The sequence below is a fragment of the Protopterus annectens genome, chromosome 8.part0 (genome assembly GCF_019279795.1).
Source record: "Protopterus annectens isolate FY-2018-M chromosome 8.part0, PAN1.0, whole genome shotgun sequence".
Classification (NCBI taxonomy): Eukaryota; Metazoa; Chordata; order Ceratodontiformes; family Protopteridae; genus Protopterus; species Protopterus annectens.
Window position 1 is genome coordinate 1,979,791,407 of NC_056741.1, and position 26,592 is coordinate 1,979,817,998.

Genomic DNA, 26,592 nt, shown 5'->3' on the forward strand with positions numbered 1-26,592 from the left:
AAAGGACTGTCACCAAGCTTAGGGAGCCTATAACAATGAAGATAACAAGGGATCCTGTAGAAGTATTAGAAATATTTCAGAAATTCTATGAAAGTCTGTTTAAAGCAGAGAAATATGGAAATCAAGAAAAGGTACAAATGGAAATGTTTAGGGAAGTATTAAATATTCCAAGGCTAGAGGGACAAGAGGCTCAATTACTAAGTTAGGATACGAGGAGATGAGATAAAAATGGTGATGTATAACCAACCTACAGGAAAGTCTCCAGGAGTAAATGTATTCCTGTGGAAGTTTGTAAGCAAGGAGGGAAAAACTGATAAAGATCTGGAAGTTTTTGTTTACCAGTATTTTAAGAGAAGGAAAAGTACCATCATCCTGGAAAAAATCAGTAGTAGCTGTAATACCTAAAGAGGGTAAAGACCCATCAGATCCAGCTTCATACAGGCCCATTTCAGTACTAAATCATGATTATAAAGTGTTTATGTCTATAATGGCTAAAATAATGGCAAAAGTGATGCCAAAATTGATTGATGTGGATCACTGTGGTTTTGTGGAGGGGAGGCAAACATTTGGCAGCATAAACAGAACAGTAATGATCCAGAGGGAAGCATAATTTAAGAAAATACAACTGCTGACAGTGGGTCTTGATACAGAGAAAGTATTTGACAGAGTAAGCTGGGATTTTAAGAGCAGAGCAATGGAAGCATTTGCATTCCCTGATAAAATTATATGGTTGATTAGGAGGCTTTATGAAGGATCAGAGGCAAAATTAAAGAATTGGGAAGAGCGATTAGATAACCAATTCACAAAAACAATGGGGATATATGTATGTCTCCCAAATATGCAACAAAATCTAGAAGATTTAGGATCTTTGCCTGGAAGTGTTAACATAGGTATTTTTATTCCCCAAGCAGACTTCAAAGAATTTTTCCTCAGGTAGACAGCAAATGTCGGAGATGTGATGAAGAAGAAAGAGGCGACTGGAAACATGTTTTCTGGGAGTGTAATGATTTGGCAGACTTTAAAGATTCCATGCAGACAGCTTTGTCTGAGATGCTGGGTGAGCAAATTGGAGTAGGGGGGCCAAAAAAAACCCCCGGGCCCCAAAACAAGGGGGTTGGGGGGCCCCAAACGGCAAAAATCATCTTCGCTACTTGAAGGTTTAGGGACCACTCGTGTGGAGAAAGGATGGTGCGACTGAGCTTGTCCGAAAGGATGTTGGACTTTCCCGGAATGTGCATTGCTATCAGAAAGCGTTTGGTGGAAATTGCCCATTCCCAGACTCTCATGGCCACTCGACAAAGGGGATAAGACCTGGTTCCTCCTGCTTGTTGATATACCAGACTACGGACATGTTGTCTGTCTGAATCGTAATAGTCCCTGTAGGAAGAACGTGGTGAAGTGCTTGCAACGCTAGGAGCACCGCCCTCATTTCAGGACATTTATATGCAATGATGTCTCTGTGGGATTCCACGTGCCTTGGACAATCTTTCCCGCAGAATGCCCCCACCCGAGGCAAGAAGCGTCCGTGGTCACTGTGGCTCGGGAAATGCAGCGCAAAGGGTCTTCCTGCTAGGGGCTCCAGAGAAAGAAGCCACCACAGAAGGAGTCCCTGCACGCTCTGCTGACCGCAATCGAGCGTTTAGAGACGAACAAAGAGGAGACCACTGAACTTGAAGGGTCCATTGAAGAACCCGCATGCGTGGGGCATGAATTAGAAGCGGATAGCTGCCGCCATAGAACCTAGGGCCCTCAGGACCCGAAGCTGCAGTTGCTGACGGTTGAAGGATTGCTGTCACATGACACCTCAGGCTGACGATACGGTCTGGGGTGAGGAAGGCTCGCATTGATCTGGTGTCTAGTCTTCCTCCTATGAAATCTATAATTTGAGTTGGATTCAGGAAAGATTTCTCCCAGTTGATCGTTATGCCCAGCCTTGGTGCTAGTTGAAGGAAGTAATCCTGGCTGAGCACAGAAGATGCCTTGATGATGCAGTCAGGAGCCAGTCGTCCAGATACGGAAAGACCTGTAATCCCTGGAGCCTCAGGTGGGCCGCTACCACCGCTAACACCTTGGTAAACACCCTGGGGGCTGAGGTGAGACCAAAGGGGAGGACCCTGAACTGATAGTGACTGGCTCCCAGCCGGGCGAAGAAACCTCCTGGATCGTCTGTCCATTCGAATGTGGTAGTACGCATCCTTGAGGTCTATGGAACACATCCAGTCGTTCTCCCTCAAAAGGGGGAGTATAGATTGCAGGGTGACCATCCGGAACTTTGCTTGGTTACTGACAGGTTCAACAGGGAAAGGTCTAAAATTGGTCTTAAGTCCCCGTCTTCTTTGGCACCAAAAGAACCTGGAGTAAAACCCTAATCCGGCTTGATCTGGGGGACAGCTGGATGGCTCTTTTCCTAGTAGCTGCTCGATTTCGAGAGCTGCCGCCTCCCTTTGGTCGGGTGGAACATCTTGGAGGCTGCGAGATTTGGGGATCTTGATTAGGGTATTGAATATCCTCTGGATATGAGTGAAGCACCCAACTGTCTGTTGTTATGGACTCCCAAGAAGTCAGGTGCATCGAAAACCGACTGCCTCCAGAGACGGACAGCCGGGCAACCCTTCAGGGCTGCTGCGTGGGTCTCTCAGAGAAGGGTTCTCTGGACCCAAAATTGCCAGGAGCCCCTGCCTCTGGCACGACGACCTCCCGTCCTCCTCTGCCACGGAAGGACTGGTTATCCGGAGCAGGCTGGGACTGCTGCGACTTCCGGAACCACATCTTCTTCTGTCCCTTTTGGTTCTTAGAGAAGGACCTCTGGGGAGCTGAGAAGCGGACTCCGACGGCAGACAGCGTCTTCCCGTCCTTTTCGCTCTGGACAAGTGTCTCGTGAACAGTCTTGCCAAATAAGGCAGAACCATCGAAAGGGGCATTCGCGAAGGTCGCCTTAAAGGGCTCAGCAAAATCACAATGGCGGAGCCAGGCCTGTCGCCTCATGACAAGGCCTGCTCCGCTGGCTCTAGCGGCTCCCTCAGTAGCATGAGACAGCAGCCGCATAGATGTATTGGATACAGATCTGAGAGTGGCCATTCGGGTGGAATAAACCTGCTTATCCTCACTCGAGATGGACTCCGGGGGAGATGCAGCGTACTCTTTAATCAGATCTCGCTGCATCCTAATGACATGTGCCATGTAGTTCAGCTCTCAAGGAGAAGGTCGCTGAACTAAACACTCGCTTCCCAATTCGATCCATCGAACGGGACTCCTTGCCCGGAGGATGGGCGGAGGGACTCTCCTGGGCCAATTCCCTCTTCGTGGCTGCAGCCATCATCATGGCATCTACTGGGGACCCTTACTCCAGTGGAGTGCGGTCTGATGGAGGAGAAAGAATGCGGTCCGGACGTTTTGGGATAGGCTCAATGGTGTCCGGATCCTTCCACGCCCTGATAGATATAAGATCTACCAGGGGTCAGCAGGAGGGACACCCAAGAGGTAGAAGGGCCGCCTCGAATGCCTCCAAGAACACAGACTCGTCGAAGAAGCCTTGGGGCAGACCACCCCCTGATCCTTAACATCTCCATGATGTCTCCAAATGAGACGTCCTCAGGGGTGACCTAGGGGAGCCTTCCCTTCATCCAAGTCCGTGTCTTCAGTGACGGACTCAGGGGAGTCCATGTGCCTCCTCTTGCACTTGCGCTTCCGAGGTACTTCATCGGGGGCTGTCCGAGGAGTACTCTTCAGCAGATGGATGTTCCAAGGGAACCACTTGGGACACCGAGGCGGGCTGTCCCTGGGACCCGGCTGGTGGGGCCTGGCCCAACTGCAATGGAGTGCAGGATGGAGCCGTGGCAGGGACCGGGGTCCGGATGTCCTCGACAGTGCCCTTTCCATAACGTTGAAAGCCGAGGGGAGCCAGCTTCTCTAAGCCCGAGCCGACCCCACTCGGATCCGGCGTGCGGATCGGAGTCGGAGCCGAAACCGTCGGATCCGAGACCAGTGTGCTCCGACCTGGGCGGAGCCGAAGACACACCAGCTCCCTCGGATCCGAGGCTCGGCCCTCGGCTCCGAGAGGTCGGGTCCGAAGTACCGAAGCACTCAAGGGATGGGACGGCTCCGAGGTGCGCCGAGCAATCGGCTCCGACCCACCCCCGGGTCCGAATCTGCACGGCGCCGAAAGCCCCGAAGCCGTGGTATGGGTCGGAGAAGGAGCTACGGGGGTGAAAAAGGGGTGAAGCCCCTCCCGGTTGGGGGCTAGGAGCACTCCCATTTGCATTTGGGCCTGGATGAATTTCCTCATCATCCGGTCCATATCAGCTTCGCTCATCGAAAGGTCGATCTAGAGGAGGCCAGCGAAGGGGACCTACAGAACGGCCTCGGTGACCTGCTGGAAGGGCTAGCCCCCTCCCCCTGGGGTCCAGGCGAGAACCGAGGGGAGTGGAGCCGAGGAGGAGGAAAGCTAGAAGGCACAGGGGAAGCCCGCTTAGATGGAGGAGCCGAGCTGGAAGCCGGCTCTCCTCTTGTGGTGCTTCTCCCTGTGCCTCTCCTTCTGTCTCTCCCTACTAGAATCCTTCCCCTCCGGCATTTTAAGGGAGGTTGAGTCCCAGCCGGAGGGAGAACTCACAGCAACAAGTTGCTGACTGGAGGGCAGAGGCGAAGCAGTATCTGGGGTAAAAGACCGCCAGCACTAACCGACCTCCGTTCCCTTAAAGCCGGGGTTGAACCCTGCACAAATGGTACAACCAGAAGACAGGTGTTCAACCCCAAGCATTCTTGCAGTGTGGCCATCTGCTGGGGACAGCTTATGGCCACACTCGTACATTTCGAAAGACAGCCTTAGGGGCTTCAGACATAACACCTAAGGCCTAAACACACACACACACAAACAAACAAACTACGCAAAACCCGTGAAAAATTAACTAAAGAGGGAGGGAAAGCCTTAACCACACACAACACTAACTATAAATGTAACAAAAAAGGAGAATTTGAACAATTTTCCTGTCAGAAAACTACTTATCTCAAAACCACGCCAGGAGCTCAAGAATTCCGTTGCTTCTTGAAAAGCGGCAAACGAAATCTGAGGTCAGTCAGGGCTTGGCAAGGGGTTATGGGTAAGAGGGAGGAGCTAGGAGCTCGGAGCCTAAGCTTTTGAATTGCCGGCTCGGATCCGAGATCGGATCCGAAACCCACAGGTTGCAGACGAATGAAGTCTTCCTACTTCAGATCAAGTGTTACTATAACATCTAGTAATGTATGTGCTGTTCTACTGAATGCTCAGGATGTCTGTTACTTGGATATGACTTAATGCTGTATAGACAGACCATGTCTGAAAAGGGCCAATATAGATTCTCTTACTAAAATAAAATAATTTCAAACTTAGCTGCTTATGTTGTCAGTAGATTTAGGTTATACTTTGGTTTGGCTAGCTGTGTTACCAGAATGTACTGCATTAGATCTTTCCAGGAGCAGATAGCATGAAGTCCATTTACAAACAAATGAAATCTAGTGAGCTCAAGATACAACTTAGAAACACTAGCATGTATTTATATTCCACCGAAAAATGCTATAATGGAGCTAAAGAAAATTCTGGAAGAAATAATCAGCTTTCAGCAAGGAATGCTACTTACAGGTGGGGATTGGAATTTGATTTGCAAAAGTGAAGATGTGTCTGGGGGCCCAAAAAGGAAAATATAACAAAGGAGGGTAGATTTTAAAAGAAATTTATGAAAAGTATTTGGCATGGAAGATGTGAATTCAGAACTAGAAATTGGGAGTGAATTTACATATTATTCTCCAAATACAAAACTGGGCTAAGCTAGACAGAATTTACATTTCACATGATCATGTGTATTTAATTGAAGGTGTTGATATGCACCCAATAACTATTTCAGATCATGTGTCAATAATAACTAAAATAAAAACACAGGGTCATGAAATAAAAATGAGACACTTGCGTTTTCCAGCCTATCTGTTGAAAAGAGAGGAATTTAAGGAATGGGTAGTGGAATTTATTCAGGAGCTATTAGAAAAGATAGAAATTTCTAAAAATATAGCTAGGGACTAGGGAGTGGGATAAAATTAAAGTGGAATTTAAAAATAGGGTGGAAATAAAAGAAAGGGAGATATGGTTAAGAAGTAACAAGAATTACTGGTTCTATATCATAAACACGAAAGCCCAAAATAGCGAATACATCTACATTGACACATAAAGGTCGATGTATAAAAAGAGCAAAATACGTAATAGGTGAAAATGAAAACACGAGCGTATTTGCTTGGCCAACAGAGGCGATCATGGGGATGAGGAAATATATCCTTTTTCCCACTGTACTGCAGTCATGAAGTTGGTATGTTGAAGTGGAGGGGGTGTGCATGGGGCTTGCTAAAAGTGTGTTAATTTAATTTTATTTAGTTAGTTTGAGCTTACCTGCATGGCACTGTTGGTTGAAATACATGCAGCATTTTCATTTTCACAGATTACATATTTTGTTCTTTTTGTACATCAACCTTTATGTGTCGATGTAGATGTATTTGCTGTTTACAGCTTTCGTGTTTATAATATAAACCCAAATTATTTAGAGGGACTGACAGATATTAAAGTATTACAAAATAGGGCGAATCTCACAGAACAAGAAGTGGAGCAACTACGGAATGCTAAACAGAAAATAGGGAATTGCCTCGATAATATGCATGAGTTTAGAAAGATTACTGTTAAGCAACTGTTTTTTGATAATAACTCTAGAGCACAAAAATGTTTAGCACAACAACTCAGGCAACAGAAATAGAAAGGACTGTCACCAAGCTTAGGGAGCCTATAACAATGAAGATAACAAGGGATCCTGTAGAAGTATTAGAAATATTTCAGAAATTCTATGAAAGTCTGTTTAAAGCAGAGAAATATGGAAATCAAGAAAAGGTACAAATGGAAATGTTTAGGGAAGTATTAAATATTCCAAGGCTAGAGGGACAAGAGGCTCAATTACTAAGTTAGGATACGAGGAGATGAGATAAAATGGTGATGTATAACCAACCTACAGGAAAGTCTCCAGGAGTAAATGTATTCCTGTGGAAGTTTGTAAGCAAGGAGGGAAAAACTGATAAAGATCTGGAAGTTTTTGTTTACCAGTATTTTAAGAGAAGGAAAAGTACCATCATCCTGGAAAAAATCAGTAGTAGCTGTAATACCTAAAGAGGGTAAAGACCCATCAGATCCAGCTTCATACAGGCCCATTTCAGTACTAAATCATGATTATAAAGTGTTTATGTCTATAATGGCTAAAATAATGGCAAAAGTGATGCCAAAATTGATTGATGTGGATCACTGTGGTTTTGTGGAGGGGAGGCAAACATTTGGCAGCATAAACAGAACAGTAATGATCCAGAGGGAAGCATAATTTAAGAAAATACAACTGCTGACAGTGGGTCTTGATACAGAGAAAGTATTTGACAGAGTAAGCTGGGATTTTAAGAGCAGAGCAATGGAAGCATTTGCATTCCCTGATAAAATTATATGGTTGATTAGGAGGCTTTATGAAGGATCAGAGGCAAAAATTAAAGAATTGGGAAGAGCGATTAGATAACCAATTCACAAAAAAACAATGGGGGGATATATGTATGTCTCCCAAATATGCAACAAAATCTAGAAGATTTAGGATCTTTGCCTGGAAGTGTTAACATAGGTATTTTTATTCCCCAAGCAGACTTCAAAGAATTTTTCCTCAGGTAGACAGCAAATGTCGGAGATGTGATGAAGAAGAAAGAGGCGACTGGAAACATGTTTTCTGGGAGTGTAATGATTTGGCAGACTTTAAAGATTCCATGCAGACAGCTTTGTCTGAGATGCTGGGTGAGCAAATTGGAGTAGCTAGGGAAATTATTTTTTTGAACTACGATACAGAATTGGAATTGCTTAGACATAGTAAGGCCTTGCTGAGTCTTATGATGGCTCCCTGAAAAGCAGTTACTAGAAAACGGAAATCAAAATCTAAACCAACTGGGATCTTTAGAAAAGGTTAGGAGCAAATTGCACAGGAAAAAATGGGAAATGTGGGATCAGTACATGCAGAGGAGAAACAAGGTTTAAAAGAAGGCATGATTTGAATGAGCTATCTAATGGCTGACTTACAGTGACTGGATATGTTAAAAGTGATGTATAATGTTTGCAGCTACAGTTGCGTCAACACGGTTTGGAATGTATAATGTTTGCAACTGAGATTGTGTTGTTCTGGTTTGCTTTCATTTATATAAATGTAACATGACCTATGTCATACATAGTAATTTAATAAAGATGTTTCTTGTTAAAAAAAGATACAGCTTAGAAAAAAAAATAATCTGAGAAGACAAAGCATCACATCTCCCAAGCTGCAAACACGGAGTATGAAGACCCTTGAAAAGTGAGTTTTTTCCAGCTAAACATCTGGGAAACAAATAACCATAAAGTCTGAATACCAAATAGCACCCAAGTCTTTCCATTCGAAGTAGGATTGTGGGTAACTACACAGAAACACAAGTTTGAAAAATTGAAAATGATAAAATTATGCAAAAAAAAGCATGTTATCAGACATAGTGTAAAATATGTATATTTATTCATTCTTTCCTTCTTTATTAACTGGATATGTGAACTAATCCAAGGACCCTTTTCAGTCACAGCCTCTCCATAAGGGCAAAGACAAGACAGTATACATATGTCAAAAATATTCCATAAGTTGCAGCAATACTGTATACTAAATTTGTTTTTAAAATTAGACATCTACAAAATGCAGTCAAGGCAACTATACAGCAATGACAAACTATAGCATTACAATCAAGGCAGGCAACTGCTTATATAATGGTAGTGGGTACTTATTAGTCACATGATGTTATTGGAAAGAAGATGGTTTGGTATGGTATGTTGGAGTATGCTCGAAATAAGGGAGAGCATACTGCAAAAATATACCTCACAAAAGTAATTTAGTTTTACTTCTGGAAAATAGAGATGTAACCTGTGTGACTTCTTCCTTTAAATTACTGGTACAACCAGGGTTTTGGTCATGTAGTCTAGTTTCCTGTGTACTAACTGCTTCAAAATCTTATGTGAGAGGGGGTAGGGATACAGCAGATCATGTGAAGGGGAAAATCAAATCTGAAAATAAGAAAATACCTCTAAAAATAGTAAAAATCTTGTGAAGCTGTAAGTCAGGCCTACAAATAGGTATATACCTCCAAAACAGGGACAGTTAAGAGGTCTGCGAATCAAATTTATCCAACTTTGAATATGAAAGCAATAATCCTGTCAGTCTTTACATTAGGCTAATGCTCATTTCGATAAAATTTCTAAAGAACTTTGGCTTACCCTCAGTGACTTTATACCCAAGAATTAAGCACTAATCCTCAGTTTGTAAACGTGATCCCTCCAGGGGATAATACGTGTTACTGCAAAACTGCTGAGTTTTTTTTTTTCTTTTTTCTTATTTTGTTCATGCACCATTCTCACACTCTTGAAATTGTTAAAGACAAATTAAGTGCATTTTTGCTGCAAATAATTGCATTACATGTAAGTGTAAGCATGAGATGTACTGCTGTCGAACAGGTAGTGCAGGCTACATAGTCAGCAGCGTTAATCCTGATATAATGAAAGCTGTAAAGTACTCTGGCCACACCAGATTTTAAGGTGGAAGTACATAGAATCAGCTTATTGCAAGTTTGCTCTGTCATTGTAAATAAAAAAGTACAGAAAAATGTCTTCCTAAGTGTGATGCTGTATTCTACAACTGTTTCACTTAATTTAAATGTGTACAGTTTACATGTTGTATTTTGCATTTTGAAAGAATTGCACATTACCCTTAGCCTTGATTTATTAAGAAGGACAAGAAATGCTTTCTCTCTGCTGTTATAATCCTATATTGATATTCAGGAAGTACCTTTATACCGGTTTACAATTAATCTATACTCAGCTGTACCTATGTCAGACATACTCAAAAGCTATGCTCTTCATGACTTAAATTTTATCTGTGGGAAATACTTTAATACTATTCTGGCCATGGATTAGATTCCTTAAGCTTTGTGTACATTAGTTTTGGTAACATTCCAAGAGGTCAGATGTCAATGAATAGCAATCAGTGACTCATGACAACTGTATGAAAACTCTAAAGTACTGAAGTGTCAAATAAATGCTCTTAATGTTATATACAAAATCTAAGTATGTTTGTGTAGCTGCCATAGATCCAAGATGTTTTCTTGTAGTGTACACAAGCAAGATATGGGAATGCACTTTGGAAATTAGAAGGATGATGCCCTATTACCCACTAGTAGCTTTTTCCTGGAGGGGGTGCATTTAATGGCATGTAGCCACATGCCTAAGGTCATGACAGCAACAGGTACTGGTCCTAACTTTGGAGCGGTGCAATTGATGATCAGGGATACTGATTTATGATTCTTAATATATATATATATATATATAGAGAGAGAGAGAGAGAGAGATTCACTTTATAATCCCAAAATCTGGAAATACCGAATCTCAGAATTTCGAGACCATAAAGCCGAAAGCTCTAAATACCAAAATCCCAAAAGCGCAAATTTTGAAATCACGAATCCTACACTAACCAGACACCACACACATACACAGACACACACCTTCCCCCCCCCACATACAAACACACAAACCTACACTACGTACAAGCAGGGAGGCAAGCCCCCCTGCACCCCCCCTACTTAAATATACTAACTCTAGGGTCGCACTACACAGACAAACACATGAAAACACCACCACACACCTACATTCCCCTTGCACACACACATCACAGTCACAACAAACACTAAAGCCCCTAACACCCTTAAACATACATACCTACCTGAACTTCCATTCAAACACTGCAACACCAGAAGCGCTACTTCAACATCTCCGAACGTCGGGATTTTGAAATTCGCGCTTCTAGGGTTTCGGTACTTAGAACTTTCGGATTTATGATCTCGGGTTCTGAAATTCAATATTTCAGAATTTCAAGATTATAAAGTGTTCCTATACACACACACACACACACACACACATATATATATATATATATTTATATATATATATATATATATATATATATATATATATATATATATATATATAGGTCTGCTGAAAAAACAAAAGACTGAATCCCAAAATACTGAAAACTCAAAAACACTGAAAGATGGGATTTGCCCCTTCTCCACTGTTGTTCGATCTTGGAGTTGGTATATATAATTTGCAGGGGGTGTTGGGGCACAGCCCCCCCAACATGAGGGGTGCAGTGGGATTTGCCCCATGCATTAAAAATGCTTTCAGTATTTTGAGTTTTCAGTATTTTGAGATTCAGCCTTTTGGTTAGACAGTCTTCTATAGCTCTCACTGCATACCTTCAAAGCTGCTGTTAGCTCGGAGTGATAAATTCAGGGGCACTGCTATTTTTAGTTTTTAGACATTTATGAGTAATAAAGATGCTGCTTGTATAAAATGTATCAAATGAGGGAGGGGCACTTTTTTGCTGAGCTATAACTGAAAATTAAGTTATTATGCATGTTCTGTATTTCTCATGAGCTGTTTAGTCACATTTAATATTTCTTTCTTTGTTCATATTGGTGACTGGCCTTGACTTCTTTTGTTGTTTTTAGGTGCAAGATTTCAGCCTGAGTTGAGTTGCTGTCAACAAATCAAGTACTGTCGTGAAGCTATCATTAACAGCATGACTGAAGGATGTCTTAACCACATCCTGGATATCCTAAGGTCAAATCATAAAATGGCTAAAGGTGACTATGAACTTATTACTGCCTCACAAACACTGAGCAACAGGACCAGAGCTCTTCTGGACACATGTCTCTGCTTAGGGGAGGGGGCATCCAAAGTTGTTGTGATGGTACTACTGGCACAAAAGAGGACACCTGCTTTAGGGAACCACTGCAAAGCTGAGTGCCAAAAGTATCAGTAGTCGAAGACCCCTATTAAAGTAACTTTGAAGAAATGTGTTTTGGTAGTGATGATGTTCCTTCCTTCTGTGCTCTGAAACACTACTGGAAGTTAAGACATTTAGAGCATTTGTCTCATGCTGTTTGTTTCTGAGAGCACAAAGAAACAAGCTGCACTTAAGAAGCTGACATTTCCTCATTTTAAGAAGGCCAGTATCTCTTACTTATGACAACAGATGGACACACCAGCACTAACCATTATTTATTTAGCATGCCTTAAAGAATCAAGATTTGCAGTGGCAAAATAGAGTGTGTGAAGGAAGCAACAGCCTCTGCAATGGCATTCCCCTATCTTTTCTTGAATGTAGTAAAAAAGGATGATTAGTGCAAACTAAACATTTATACAGTTGCTACAGAGACATAAAAGTTAAATGCAGCAACCAACCCAATAAATGATTCCTACAAATGAGACATATGATGGTCTGCAACATAAGGCTCTTAAGTAATACAATATATATATATATATATATATATATATATATATATATATATATATATATATATATATATATGTGTGTGTGTGTGTGTGTGTGTGTATAAAATGGGATATTGTATTATAAGGAACTAAAAATGGGACTCATGCCTGTCAGACATCAGATATAGCAGAGTATAGCACACAACCAGTAAGGTGTGTCCCCTTTATGTTCATTCATGCTGGAAATAATTAGCTAATCACAAAAGCACATGTTAAAAAGATTAATTCAGTCTGTGGTATATGGCTGCAAAACAGTAATATTTCTTGCTGTAACTTATTTCATTTCAGAACGAAACAGCACATCCAGTGCCTTTGTTATGGAACAAACTGGTGTATACAGTATACTGTTGTGTATAGTTTGTTCAGGTGTTTATTCCAAGTTCTTCTGTGAATTTAACAATCAGCCAGTCTGGGGAGTCTGTTTACTGTAACTCTGTTGCTTAGGAGACAAATCCACATACAACACTTTGAACCAAGTAGAGCCACAGACAGTTCTGATGCAGACTTGTTTGAAAAGCAGCAGTATTCAAGGAACACACTTGCATACACTCTGATAATGCCCAAGGCGTCAGCTAGCTAGTTTGTCTACAAAACAGAAAGTCCATAGCCTGTTTTGTCTGTTTCGTCAATCCAGTACAAACATATTTCTGTAAATACTGCATGCTCAAAATGATCACATAAATGCACTCCCATTTGCTCTAATTCAGATAACAGCCTGCAGGGTCATACTGTCTTTGATGTCTTTTGTTCAGTCTTGTTTTTTAAATTTATTGCCTGTATCATGATGGTACTGTCAACTTTTTTTTTGTTTGGGAAAATTACATTTTGGTAAATAGGTAGTGTTACTAGAAAGCTTAATTCATGTTGCACATAAGCATAGCACTCGACCTTCCATCTTAAAAGTGAGGATTGTGGACTTTTTTTAAGATTCAGAATGAGAAACATTCCTTGTTATGAGTTACAGTTAAGAGTTATGCAACAGGAGGCACAAGAACAGAAGGAATGTAACCTGCTCAAAAGTATACTGTGAGCTCACAGATACCAATACGTTTTAAATGCAAGTCCTAGGTTCCGAAATCCAGCATTGTAACCATTGTGTTCTGTAAACTGTGAACTATATCCTTGCAGCATTGTTTCCTTTCCCTCAGCAATTTAAAAAGTAAGCACAGTCAAACAGGCATGCAGAAAAGTAGTCAAATTATTATGCAGAACATTTTCAAATGAACAGCAAGCATTATGACTATCCATTATACAGTAACAACATATTGGGAATATGTACTAGCTATTTGTAGTGCATGGAGTGCACTGATTAGGCTCCAATATTCAGAAAAAGATAAACCAGTTAAGCGCCAGAATGGTATGCGACCAGACCTTAACAAATATTAAACACCGCCTGTAAAAGTTGTTAAGGTCACACTCAGGTCCCAAGCTAGTAAAATCTGCCTGTATTGACTAGCAAATGAGAGCGGCAGAATAAAAAGCTGTTTCTGCCTGCTATCTGTTCCAGTAACATGTCCCTAAATTCCTGTAATACACTTAAAAATTTGTTAGAATACAGGATCTGTGTTGCATTATCTGAAGGATGCGAACTCTGAAAGTCCATTGAATTTCATCATTTAGTGACTTCAGTCCTCAGTGGTTTGTCTGAAAACCACAGATTTTATGAGGAACAAACCCAAAATATGAAGCAATAATCTGGACTTTCTGTGAAAATATTGACAGGAGGCAGGAAAGGTAAGCATAAACATGACATACAGCAGTACCCTGCCTTTCTGACAGCGTCTTTTTATTTTATGGCTTTGAAAGCTGGCAAAACTCTTCATGATTTTTTTTCTCTGTAACTAGCAGTACATGGAGTAGATAAAGCTCCATACACTACAAAGAATTATTATCGTCTCGTCGATCATAGCCCTAAATTATGTGTTTTCAATGTGGAATCCAAGATCTTGACATCCATGTCTCAAACATATAATAAGCAGGTTATGATCAGCGAGCCAATCATAATCCTATACGTTATAGCAGCTGACATACCTGTCTTGCCCCATTTTTGCATTACTAACAATTTTTCGACAGACGGTTTTAATAAATTGATAGCAATACATAAAAACTTTTAACAAATTTCAGTAACAAATTCTTATATATGAACTATTAGTGAAAACACATTAGTAATGCTCTAGCTAAACTGGAAATGACCAAACCATCAGACTTTACTTATTATGTCATTAACACTGTGTTCTCCTTAACATTGATACCAGCGCATAACTAACCTTAAAAGCAGATACTGTTTTCTTGTTTTTAAGAAATAATAATAATTTAGTGTGGCCAAACTGTTGATGACAAGGAGAAATAAAGTGAGATTCAAGTTGTCCGATATAGGACACCCAGCAGCTTTAGGCAAAAAAACTAAATGCAAAGTAAATAAAAGGAAAGAAGGAAATATATTAGGTACAAAGATAGAGCATTCTTAAAAGTTACTCAGTTTTAGTACGGTCACCCTTTAGTACAAATAGACAAGGATGGCTTTAATGTGGAGACTCCTAAACTGTGTATAAAGGGGGGCTGGGGGCTCATCTTTGATTTTGCCTGTATTTCCTATTAGCATATTTCTGTGGTATTTCAGAATGTGAATTTCAGAAAATTAATGAAGTTCTAAGGGAATGTTTAAACTGTATCTACATACTGCATGTATGTGTGACTGAGAAAAGACATTATGCATTCAAAGAAAGGACACAAGAGCCGTGACCTTTGCCCTCAGATAGAAACACAAAAATAGCTAGCACTTTCCTGTATCTGGTGAAAGGTTTGTTTGATTTAAACACAAGCAGTCTCCTTTTGTAGATAAGTGCTAAGCTAGTTGCTTTTGTAAGTACTAAGCTAGTTGCCTTTGTGGATCATTTTAAGCCTTGTCAATTTATCTTCCAAGAAATGAGACTCATACTTTGTACCTTGTGTCAGTGAGGTAAACACCTAAACCATTATACCAACCTGAAACCCCCAACTTAACTGTATCAACCCTCAACCCAAATTTGCATTGCATTATGGCTCAAAACCCACCTAGGGCCAACATTTATTGAACATAGCTACACATCCATTTATGTGCTGTTTCATCCTCAGCCATGACATGGATATGTAGACTGTACAGTTTTCTAAATAAACCTGATACGTTCTTAGCTTAATTAATAAGATAACTACAGTATAGTTTGGTATGGGCTACTTCATTTAGCATAATCATCTAGGAAATACCTACTGGAACATTTTTTTTATTTTCTGAACATAGCTGACCCTTAATTTCAAGAAATAGGAAGAGTATATATTATTTAGTTATTTACAAATATATGCAGATATTACCTTTTCTGGAAACAGTCCAGCAAATCTGACCAGCATTGCAGATAAACAAAGATGATTGTCAGGGAGTGGGTTATGGAACATCCAGAAAGTTTCCCGATTATAAAGGATAATTTATCTACCCTGTCTTAGAAAAGAGTGTGGAAGTTATTTTAGTTGGTCCTTGTCATTTTTATACGTTGTTCATACTATTCTGTGAACCAGAATATCTAAAGAACATAAACCAAATATTTTTTTTCTTTTCCTCTTATCACAAAGTGCACTTTTTTTCCCTTTACTCTAATCCCAAGCATGCCACATACAAAGAAAACATAATTTAAATAGAACTGTTTTTGATTTCTACCTGAAGCTTTCTCTGCACACCACACTGTCTGTTGTAAAATTCCATAATATTTCCTTCTGGTATTTGTCACATTATCTTTGGCATCATATGAGCTAGGAGGGTTAGCTACATCTCATAGTTTAAAAACCTTAAGAAAACAAACTGGGCAGGTCAATGATTCTAGCTGCAATACCAATAAACAATTTTAAACATATCTAGTAACTGCAGTCAGTCTTGTGTGTGTGTGTGTGTGTGTGTGTGTGTGTGTGTGTGTGTGTGTGTGTGTGTGTGTGTATATATATATATATATATATATATATATATATATATATATATATAGATATATATATATATATATATATATATATACAGGTTCATGGCTAAAACTGATCACCTTTTGGAACTGTTACTGTAGTTCTAAGTCTAAACAGAAGAAGCATTAAACAAACTATGGTTTCAAGCCCAAATTAAAATATTGCACAAAAAGTGGCTACTAACTAAATGATCTTGCCTTAGAAAAAAATAGTAAGTTGAAGTACTCTGAATGCACTAGGCAAAATAGTACCTCAGTGTTAAGATCTGTGCCTCACAGTTCCAAGTTCTAAGATTAAGTCCTGACACCTGATCAGTGTCTGTGTGATGCCAGAGAACACTCCTCTGTACTTCTGGTTATTTAAATCCTTGGTGATACTTCTAAATGCTATTTTCTGAGTCTCAATAATTTGTTTACATGCTCAGTGATACTGCTGAGGTCTTCATTTTTTATTTTTATTAGTTTGAATACTTACTAATAGTATTGAAGGCTCTTCTTTGTACCCTTAGAAGTTTGTTTAGATGCTGTCTTTGTGCTCGTGATAGTTCAATTACATGCTCAGTGATGCTGCAGAAAGCTATCATTTGTACTCCTAGCAATTTTTAGGCTGCTGCTGATGCAGTTAAAGATTTCCCTTTGTGCTCCTACTATTTTTAGGCAGTTGCTGATGTTGTTAAAGATTTTCCATTTCCAATGCAAAATAATATTGATGAGGGCTTTCCTTTGTATTCCTATTTAGTGATATTGTTGAGTGCTCTCCTTTGCATGTTTAGTACTTAGTTTAGATGTTCACTGCTGTTGTTGAGGGCTTTTTTATGCATAGTACTAACTTTAGCTTTTAAGTGATATTCCTGAGCAGAATGCACACTCTGCAACCATTTTTAAATGTCAGACTGTCTTGTAGCTTTTCTACTGTGTCAAAAAAATTCTTAAACAGCTGTAAAAAATTATACTGTTTATCACACTGCAAAATTAGTAGTTGTGGTACAGTATTTTGTCAGAGGATTAGTAGCACTTTGGAAATGTATATCAAACTAAATGCTCGTATGTCCAAACAGTCGTGCATATCTGGAGAGGCATTGTAAATACACATTTATTTATATATATTAAATACTTATTGTAGCATAGTGTGGTGGTTCTCTCTATTTGGAAGAGTACAAGTGACCCAAAAAATGCATTAAGAAGTTGTGTAAATAATGTCTATTACAGTATTATAAAGAGCTTGTTGTAAATAAATAATGTCTATAGCAGTGTTATACTGAGTTTGTTGTAAATGAAGTGGTTTCCTGAGTGAGTAGTGTTTACATTAAGTTGTTCTTGCTTCTTTATGAACAGAAAGACAACTCTGTATTATTAGTGTGAGGAGATTTGTTTAATGAGCTAGTGAATGTAATCTAAAATCAGAATAAAAAAACCTACAGGGGGGAGGATTTGCCCTTCGCAGAAGGGGACCTGATATCCAGAGCAGTAGCTCTCTGTGACAGAATCAATCATAGCAAAAGAAAACCAGGAAGAAGAAATTGGAATGTGTTCCTATCAGAGGAATCCAGACAGACCTACCAACAGAGATTGCTTCCCAGTAGTATACGACTGAGTTAAAGGTACCTACTTTCATTTATTTAAAGCACAGTGGGTTTTTTTCTTGTAAGAACCTGCATTTAATTTTCTTTGTCTATAATAAACTGCATTTTTATAATACTGGTGTTCTAATCCGCTTTAATCTACAACAGGAACTGTGGTGGGAATTTGGGCAAATGTTATTCATACTAATGTACTGAAACTACAACTATCACTAACAGTGTCAATGTAATTTCCCTAAAGAGAGAGAGAGACAAACAGACAGACAGTACTGTGCTATTCTGGAATTTTTTTTAACCAGTTAGTTCCTCTGCATGATAAGATAACTACAGTGGAGCATTTACTATGGACCATAGCAGCTGCACCCAAAGGAATGGTCATTTGAGCCAAATCAGTGGCTACACGAGGACAGTATCATCATTAAAAAAACTTACCTGTGAGGGGGACCTTGAGGTACACCTTAACACCTTTGAGTGATGTACCTGCCAGGAGGGATGAGACCAAGCAGACAGGGCCAGGATATTAGCCCAGTTAACTGGAGAACAACTGATAGGCTTCATGGATGTGGAAGGCATTGATTTCCAGCAGTATGGTAAAGTCCAAAAGGCATTAAGACAAGCTCAGATGTTTCATAGCTGGAGTTTTCTCATAACACAACAAAGTTAAAATTATGTAACTTAAACTATATTGCTAATCCTCAGCTAGATCTAGATAGTCCAAAACAAAAAGGAACTTCAAAGAGACACAGATAGGAACACATCAAATCCAAATACCAAAAAGCCACCAACAATTTGGAAAGATAACTTTATTCATACAGTGTTACAGTATCCAAATAAAATAATAACTATCCTGACAAAAATGATAGCATTGCGTATGCTATCATTTTTTGTCAGGATTGTTTTTAATGTTGTATTTGTATAATAAATGTTTTTATTTCTGTATATATTTTGTACATAGTTTTTGTTATTTTAAGCTTTTATATAATGTGACTAAATCATTTGATGTGGCATGTAACTTCTTTTACTTATTTAAGACAATTTTTTTTGTGTAGAATTCATTCTGATGAAGTTCTGTTCTGCACCATTTGCAAAAACACGTAATACTGTGTGATTAAATATAGCTTTCCACTAATTCTTGTCATTGTTGGCTTTTTAGTATTTACATCTAGACAGTCAATGTAATAAGACTAAAATGATAGCATTCAATGTATTCAAAAGGTATTTATCTCCTGCTTTAATAAAATAAAATGAGTGCATTGAACTGACCATAAAGACTCCGAAAACTTTGCTGTGTTTGTAGAAAGACTGTTCTGTTGCATACAGTCTAGACCTGTAGTAAAACCTGCGTCACATATTGGTAAGAAACATAATGTATCAGCTGTAAGCATACTCTTGTTTCAAATTTAGAAAAAGGGTCACACAGATAGATTTTATAACAGGAATAGTAATGCTGTTATACTGTGAAAGCAAGCTATTAGTGATTTTATGCCTCTAGAATGTGATCAATTGTCTTCTAGAATGGTTGAGATTACCTTCTGTTACTGTGTAATTGACAATTTAGTCAAGTGCAATGACATAACTGTTGCCAGAGATCTGAAGGGATTATTAGGCCCAGGTTGTATGAAAAGAGCAGTGTGTATAGAAGAAGAAACATATTACTATAAAAACAATAGAAGTAGTATGCATTTGTGGTGATAAATAACAGTAAGCTATTACTGAGAATTACAAACAGGGTTTGGGAACGTAATTTATCCTCTTTCTGATGTTATAAGTTTAACCTGATATGGTACTAGGAAAAGATTTTCCAGTCTTTATAAATTTGTTGAGGCATCATTGTGGGGTGGAGAACGATCAAGTGAGTAAACCTACAGACATACTTCTGCCAAACTTGCAGAAATGGGGACAGCAACCACTAGAGACATTTACTGAAGTATATGAATCAAATAAACATCAATGCATACTGTTAGAAAGGCCTAAATGTACAATTTTTTTTTCAAAGGATACCAAGAGGGGAAATGTCTACACCATTTAAAGAGATATATTAAAATCCACCTCTAACAAAGCAGTCTGCAAGAACAAAATCATTAGAGGGCAAAGACTTACATAGTAAAATACTGCATCCTGGGAATGTTGAAAAGCGGTGAGTAGAACTGACACAAAGCTGGGATTTGAAATGACTAGCAGAACTGAAAAGAAGGCAGCATTCATTTAAAGGGGATATTCTAAGGAAATGAAGTTAGGTAGTATGAAAAATACATAACTTGAGTTGAACTCAAAAGTTTCTGTCAAGCTAAAATAGGAACCCTTAGAAATGGAAAATTCTAAGAAGCAGGTTAGGTGTTGAGTGGGATAAATATAATGATAAGAAATACTTCAGCAGTGTATCTAAGGTAGGAGAAACAGTACCTGGTCAGAGTTCTAAACCCATTTCTGCTACTGTAAAACAGAAATCTCAAGGTGGAAAATGAGTAGGAAGTGGAGGAGGGGAGTCTAGATTAGAGAAATGAGGATCATGGGAGAGGAAAATGTAGGTAGTTAAGTAGGTCATTATCACTTGGAGAAGTGAGAGATGTGAAGAGTGAAGTATGAGGAGGAAAAAAAATGATATGAAGACAAGTGTATGAATACAGCAGTGCAAAAATGGGAAGTAAAAGGGAGTATGGTATAATTACAGAATAATATAGAAATGTAATGGTTAGAGACAGAGTAAAAGCAGAGTGTATGCTACAAGAAGGATGACAGAATGCAGGATTAAAAACATACAAGAGTAGGGGTAGGTATAGAGCAAGGGACAAGTATAGTGGTTACAGACAGTATAAAAGCAGAGAGGAGGCAGTAGGAAGGAAGACAGAGAGGTAAACTGAGAATGACAGAGAGTTGTACAGAGATGAGACAGAGACTGAAGAGTGGAAGATGAGAAGGAGAGCATAAGATAATATAAGTATGAATGTATGAGTGGAAACAATACATGAGAAAGAGTATGAGTAACTGCAAGATAAAGGAGTATAGTGGTTAGAGAGAAAAAAGGAGAGCAAAAACTATAGATGAATGAAGGAGGAGTGTAGTGGTTAGAGGTAGAATAGATGGACAGAGAAGATTGTAGGAAAGATGATAGAGAGTTGAGATAGATGGTGGTAAGCTATCTTGGAGAGGGTGTACAATCATATGTCCAGTTTTGAGTGAGGTAGCATATAAGTAGTGGTTCAAGCTGCAAGATATTGTTGATGTTATGAAGTGATACAGATAGAATATACCAAAGTTTGGATAGGAGTAAAGGGCATCCTCATATCAGTTATTTGTTGGGGAATGGTTGCCACAAATTTGTTGATTGACCTGAGAGAGCAGAACAGTGAGTACTAGCTCATAACTGGTATTAGTGATGTTAGGGCCACTCTGGGCCAGTAAGCAAGGAGAAATCCAAAATGAAAAAACTGACCAGAGAAGTCAGGAAACAATGTTTAATATCCACAAAGTTATAGTCCACAAAGCTTTTGGGTCGAACCACCCTTCCTCAGTGTGCTAAAAATATAAATTAAACAGACCATTATATATGGTAAACCAATGACACACCCAGCCAATCAAAAGTACTTATCCATTAAGAACTGTTAAAATTAAAAAAAATTGAAACATATGCTTAATAACATGCATGAAAAACATATAAATATATATAAAAACATATACTTAAAATAGGAATAATATAGATATTAATATTTACAATTTCATCTGTTTCTCCTTTAACACTGGCACTGGAGAGGGGCATTCACTTGGAACAAAAATGGATGCACTCAGTATTTCCAGATCCAGCTCTCTGCATCAAGCACAAATTCCCTTAAGAGCACACAAGGAACCCACACAGTCCAAGGTCTGGGTGTCTCTACTGATCTCTCTCTCCAGGTCCCCAGTAAGACTCCCCATTGTCACAGCTATAGAGTTGAGACCTCAGCTGAGTATCCAACCCAAGTTCTCCACCACTCTCTCTGTGAAACCAGTGCTTCATGCCCCTGTTTCAAGCAGCTGACACACACATTCATTGAGATTTGATTTTTCACACACGCACACACACACACACACACACACACACACACACACACACACACACACCTGGGAAAGGCTGGCACAGATTTACTAGCACTGCCCCTTCTGCCCAGACTATAGGTAGTTACATGACCACCAGACACTCCAAAGCCAGCTACTCCTTTGCTGTTACAAGAGTACCCAATTATACTGAGTGAAATTAATATTAATAGTAATGGTATTATTTGGCCAATGTGGTAAGTCTTTCAGGAATGGCCAGAGCTGTCACCAAATATATATAAGTCCTCACAGAGATTAAAATATTCTCCAAGAGACCAGCCACAATGAAAACTTTAAATATATTTAATAATAAATAACAAAAGGACATGAAAATACTAAATATCTATTTTAATAAACACCAGAGTTTCAGTCACAGGAAATATTAAAAATAACACAGGTGGAGAGGTTCATACAGTAACAGAAAAACAATACTTAACTAATCTCACTATATTTTCCTGACTGATCTAAAGAATTAATACTTCAATACTAGCATTTCAGGAACCAACTTGGAACATACAAAAAATATATCCAGAAACGCTCAACTGCGAACACTATGGTTTCAAGTATATGCTGAAAAAAACTGTCCAGTTTGTCACAAAACTAGTTTATTAAAAAAAAGGTTTAGCGCTTTCATCAACTACAATGTTGACTTCGTCAGAATGCATAATACATGTAGACAAACCTTTATATAACATTTAATTTTGGCGCCAGTGGGTCACAGCCAATGAACATCTAGTGTGATTTTTAAAGTAATATCCAGTGCTGTTATCACTACACAATATGTAAATATAGCCTTAATACAATTAAAAACAACCTAATACAATCTCAATATACAGTCTCATACAATAAAATACATAAATAATATATATATATATATATATATATATATATATTATATCTCTAAACTCTAGCCATGTCTAACCTACTAATTCAAATTTGTGTAAGCAAAACAGGCTTAATAGGGATACTATTGTTTAATCCAGGGAATGTGGTGGCATCCAATAACAGCTGCCACTTCACTTCTTTTTCCCACAGTATAGCCTTAATGTTCCCTGCCCTTGGATTATTAAAGACTTGTTCCAAGATAGCGAACTTAAAGCTATGATTATCCCCTTTGCTTGCCATGTATTTGAAAAGAGCATTATTAAGGTCCTTCTTTCTGATGTTATATAAGTGATCATAAATTCTGTTTTTGAACAGTCTATCAGTTTTCCCGATATAATATCTCCAGGGCATGCCATGCATTTCACTAAGTATACAATGTGCATGGTGTTGCAGTTTCCATATTTAAACCTAACTTTTGTTTTGTTCAAATTGTGGAGAGTGATGCTGTCTAATTCTAATATGTAACTACAGTAGTTACAACTGCCACACTTATGAGTGTTGCCTGACTTGCCTTGTTTTCTCATGTTATCATTACTCCTCTCCAAGGTACTGTTGATATTCCTGTCCATCTTATAAACAAAAGTTGGTGTATCCTCTATAAAGTGGCTGATGTCATCAGCCTTAAGAATGTTCCAATTGTCACATATTAAACATTAACCTTGTCAGCAAAAGGATCAAATGTAACTATGCACGCTCTATTATAATGTAAATCATTACTATGTTCTATTCTGGTCTCTTTCTGGGTGAGTGCCATTTCCTAGTATGGGCTTGTATTTGTTACCCCATTCTTTTGTAACAAAATTGGCCACATCCTCTATTAAGCCCTTGGTGTATCCCCTCTCCAAAAAATAAAGAACTAATGTGCTGTATTTCCTGAACCAATCATCACAGCACAATGCCATTCTTGCTGCTCTGATACACTGTCCTTTAAATATATTTTGCATTAACTTCCTCGGATGGTTGCTTTCATATTGTAAATATTTGTTGCTAAATGTCTCCTTCCTAAAAATTTTGGATTTAAACCCAGTAGGGGTATTAATAATATAGGTATCCAAATATGCAATACCATCCTTTTCAATATTGTGCGTAAATTTTAAATATGGACTAGTGTCGTTCAAATAACTAATGAAGGGATCTATGCTCTCAAGGGGCCATTCCCATAAAGTAAAAATATCATCCAAAAACCTCATGTATAATCTAATATTCCTGTGATATTTGCTGTTAAATAAATGTTTTTCTTCCCAATCTATCATTACAAGATTGGCAAAAATGGGGGCACACGCTGTTCCCATGGCCACACCCTTGGTCTGTCTGTAATATTCACCTTCATAAAAGATGAAATTGTTGTCTAAAACAATTGACATACATTCCACTATAAGATTAAGTCGATCACTTCCCAATTTAGCATATTTGTTTATACTGTTGAAAAATTCGTCCAAATCTTCCTGTTTGGGAATACAGGAAAAAAGGTCTACTACATCTATGGTAATGAAGACCAAGTCTTTCTTCCATATATTAGTTGTTAACCTACCTAAAAAATCCCATGAATCCTTAAGAACATGGAAAACTGTATCATAAATATGTTTCAACCATTTATCAATGGCAGACCCTATAGGAAAGGTTTTAGATTGACTGCCGAAATTATGGGTCTAAATGGGGGATTGTTGATGTCCTTATGTACCTTAGGAATGCCTACAATGGAAGCTAGCTTAGGAAAATCCACTTTCATATAATCATACTCATTGGATGTAATTATTCCTCTAAGTACGTATCTATGCGCCTATAAGCAATATGTATTTCATTTATAGATATAGCTTCATAATTCCCAGATTGTTGCAGTATCTCATACATCTTGTTAATGTACTCATAGGTGTCATAAATCACAACCCCTCACCCTTATCGGGTTTCATAATTCTGATGTTACTATCCAACTTAAGCTGTTTTAATATATCAGTTTCCCCACTTGTCAGGTTGTTTTTGAAATTTACTGCCTGAGGTGTTCTGTAAAAGTTTGTACATTTCTTTTGTTATCACTTTCTCATAAGTGGCTATACTGGAATGTGTAGGTGGAACAAACAAGCTCTTTTTCACAAGCTTATTGGGTGTGGATAAAATAGTTTTACCTTTAAAAAAATAGCCAAGTTTAATTTCCTAAGAAATAACTAACTCAGTTAAGGTATCCACTATGTCAAATTTTGACATTGGTATGAATTTCATACCTCTAGTAAAAAGTTTAATGTGTTTCGTGTCTATTTTCATGTTAGTATAATTATATACATTTAAATTACCCATACTAACACTCCATTCTGTAAAATAATCTCAAATATGTGTATATCATCTATCAATACTTTTTCTTTTTCTTTTACACATTCCAAGACTGGTCTGTGTTCCTCCATTCCTCTCTGTCCTTATATATAATATATTTATATTACTTGAAACCATAGTGTTCGCAGTTGAGCATTTCTGGATATATTTTTTTGTATGATCTAAAGAATTACTATTACCCGATTAACATACTAGAGCAAGGCAAGATTTATTTATTTATTTTATTTTACATTTGTTTACCGGGAAAGTCTGACTGGAGACATGTCCTTTTTTAGCAGAGGCCTGGGGAGAAAAGCTCCACATACAATAAAAAATACAACATGGATTACAGGACAATTATAAAACAGAACAATTATAAACTTCTCTCCCCCCCTCTCCTGACCTTTTACCTTACCTTATGCTTAATACCTAGCATTTACCTTTCCTTTCCCTTGAAGTCACTCTATGTTCTGACCTATTTCTCTAACCTCTCCCATATCCTCTTGTTTGTCTTTCTTTTTTCTCTCATTTCTTGACTTCTGTCTCTTCCCTCTCTTCTTACATTACATTTTTCCTCCTTCTTCTCCTCCCACTTGCATTTTTTTTTCTTATTGTAGTAAGAGCCATATGGCATAGCCTGTTTGTAATTAGTAAGAAGCCTTGAAACTGTCCTATCTCTAGTCAGGACTTTTAATGATGGAGTCCCTTAATTTTTGTGAATTTTATCACCAAGTTTTATTACTACCAATTTGTATTTGTTTTATTACTAATGTTGTCTTACTTTTATACTATGTGTTTATTAATAGTATGTCTCATTGTTATGTTCTATGTGGAGCTTTTCTCCCCGGGCCTCTACTGAAAATGGAAATATATCCAGCTAGACTAGCCCGGTCAACAAATGTAAAATAAATAAAATAAATAAAAATAAAGCACAGAGCAGTTATAGTTGTAAAACATCAGCAAAGTACATTCTGATAACAAAATAAAAAATACAATTGAATAATCACGGTAAACTCTTACTATAAAATATAGAGCAATTGTGGACAATTATCAAATACAGGGTATCTACAGTTGAAAGCATCAGCAGAGTATGGTCTGGTAAAAATGTATTTTGATAATCACAGCTAAGCTACAGTTGGTATATCAGCCGGGGAGGAGCACTGGCAGAGTGACTTACTGAGGAGGTGTTTTTTAGGCTAGTTTTAAATAGTGGTAAGGATTGAATAGAGCCAATGTTTACAGGCAGTTCATTCCAGGTTTTACATATGTAGCTTGGAAATAGGGAATCCCCTGCTTGGTTTTTGGATAAGTAGGTTTTTATTTGTTGTTTGTTAAGAGGAACTGAGTG

At 38.5% G+C, this 26,592-nt stretch overlaps 1 protein-coding gene across 1 annotated transcript in view; it reads left to right on the plus strand.

Moving 5' to 3' along the window:
- LOC122809783 (receptor-interacting serine/threonine-protein kinase 2-like) overlaps positions 1-12,398 on the plus strand; it is a 298,126-nt gene extending 285,728 nt beyond the window's left edge. The window contains exon 12 of the mRNA XM_044081525.1: positions 11,599-12,398. Coding sequence (XP_043937460.1) covers positions 11,599-11,912 — 314 coding nt within the window. The 3' untranslated portion in view covers positions 11,913-12,398. The remainder of the gene's footprint in view (positions 1-11,598) is intronic.
- Positions 12,399-26,592: the final 14,194 nt, after the last annotated feature.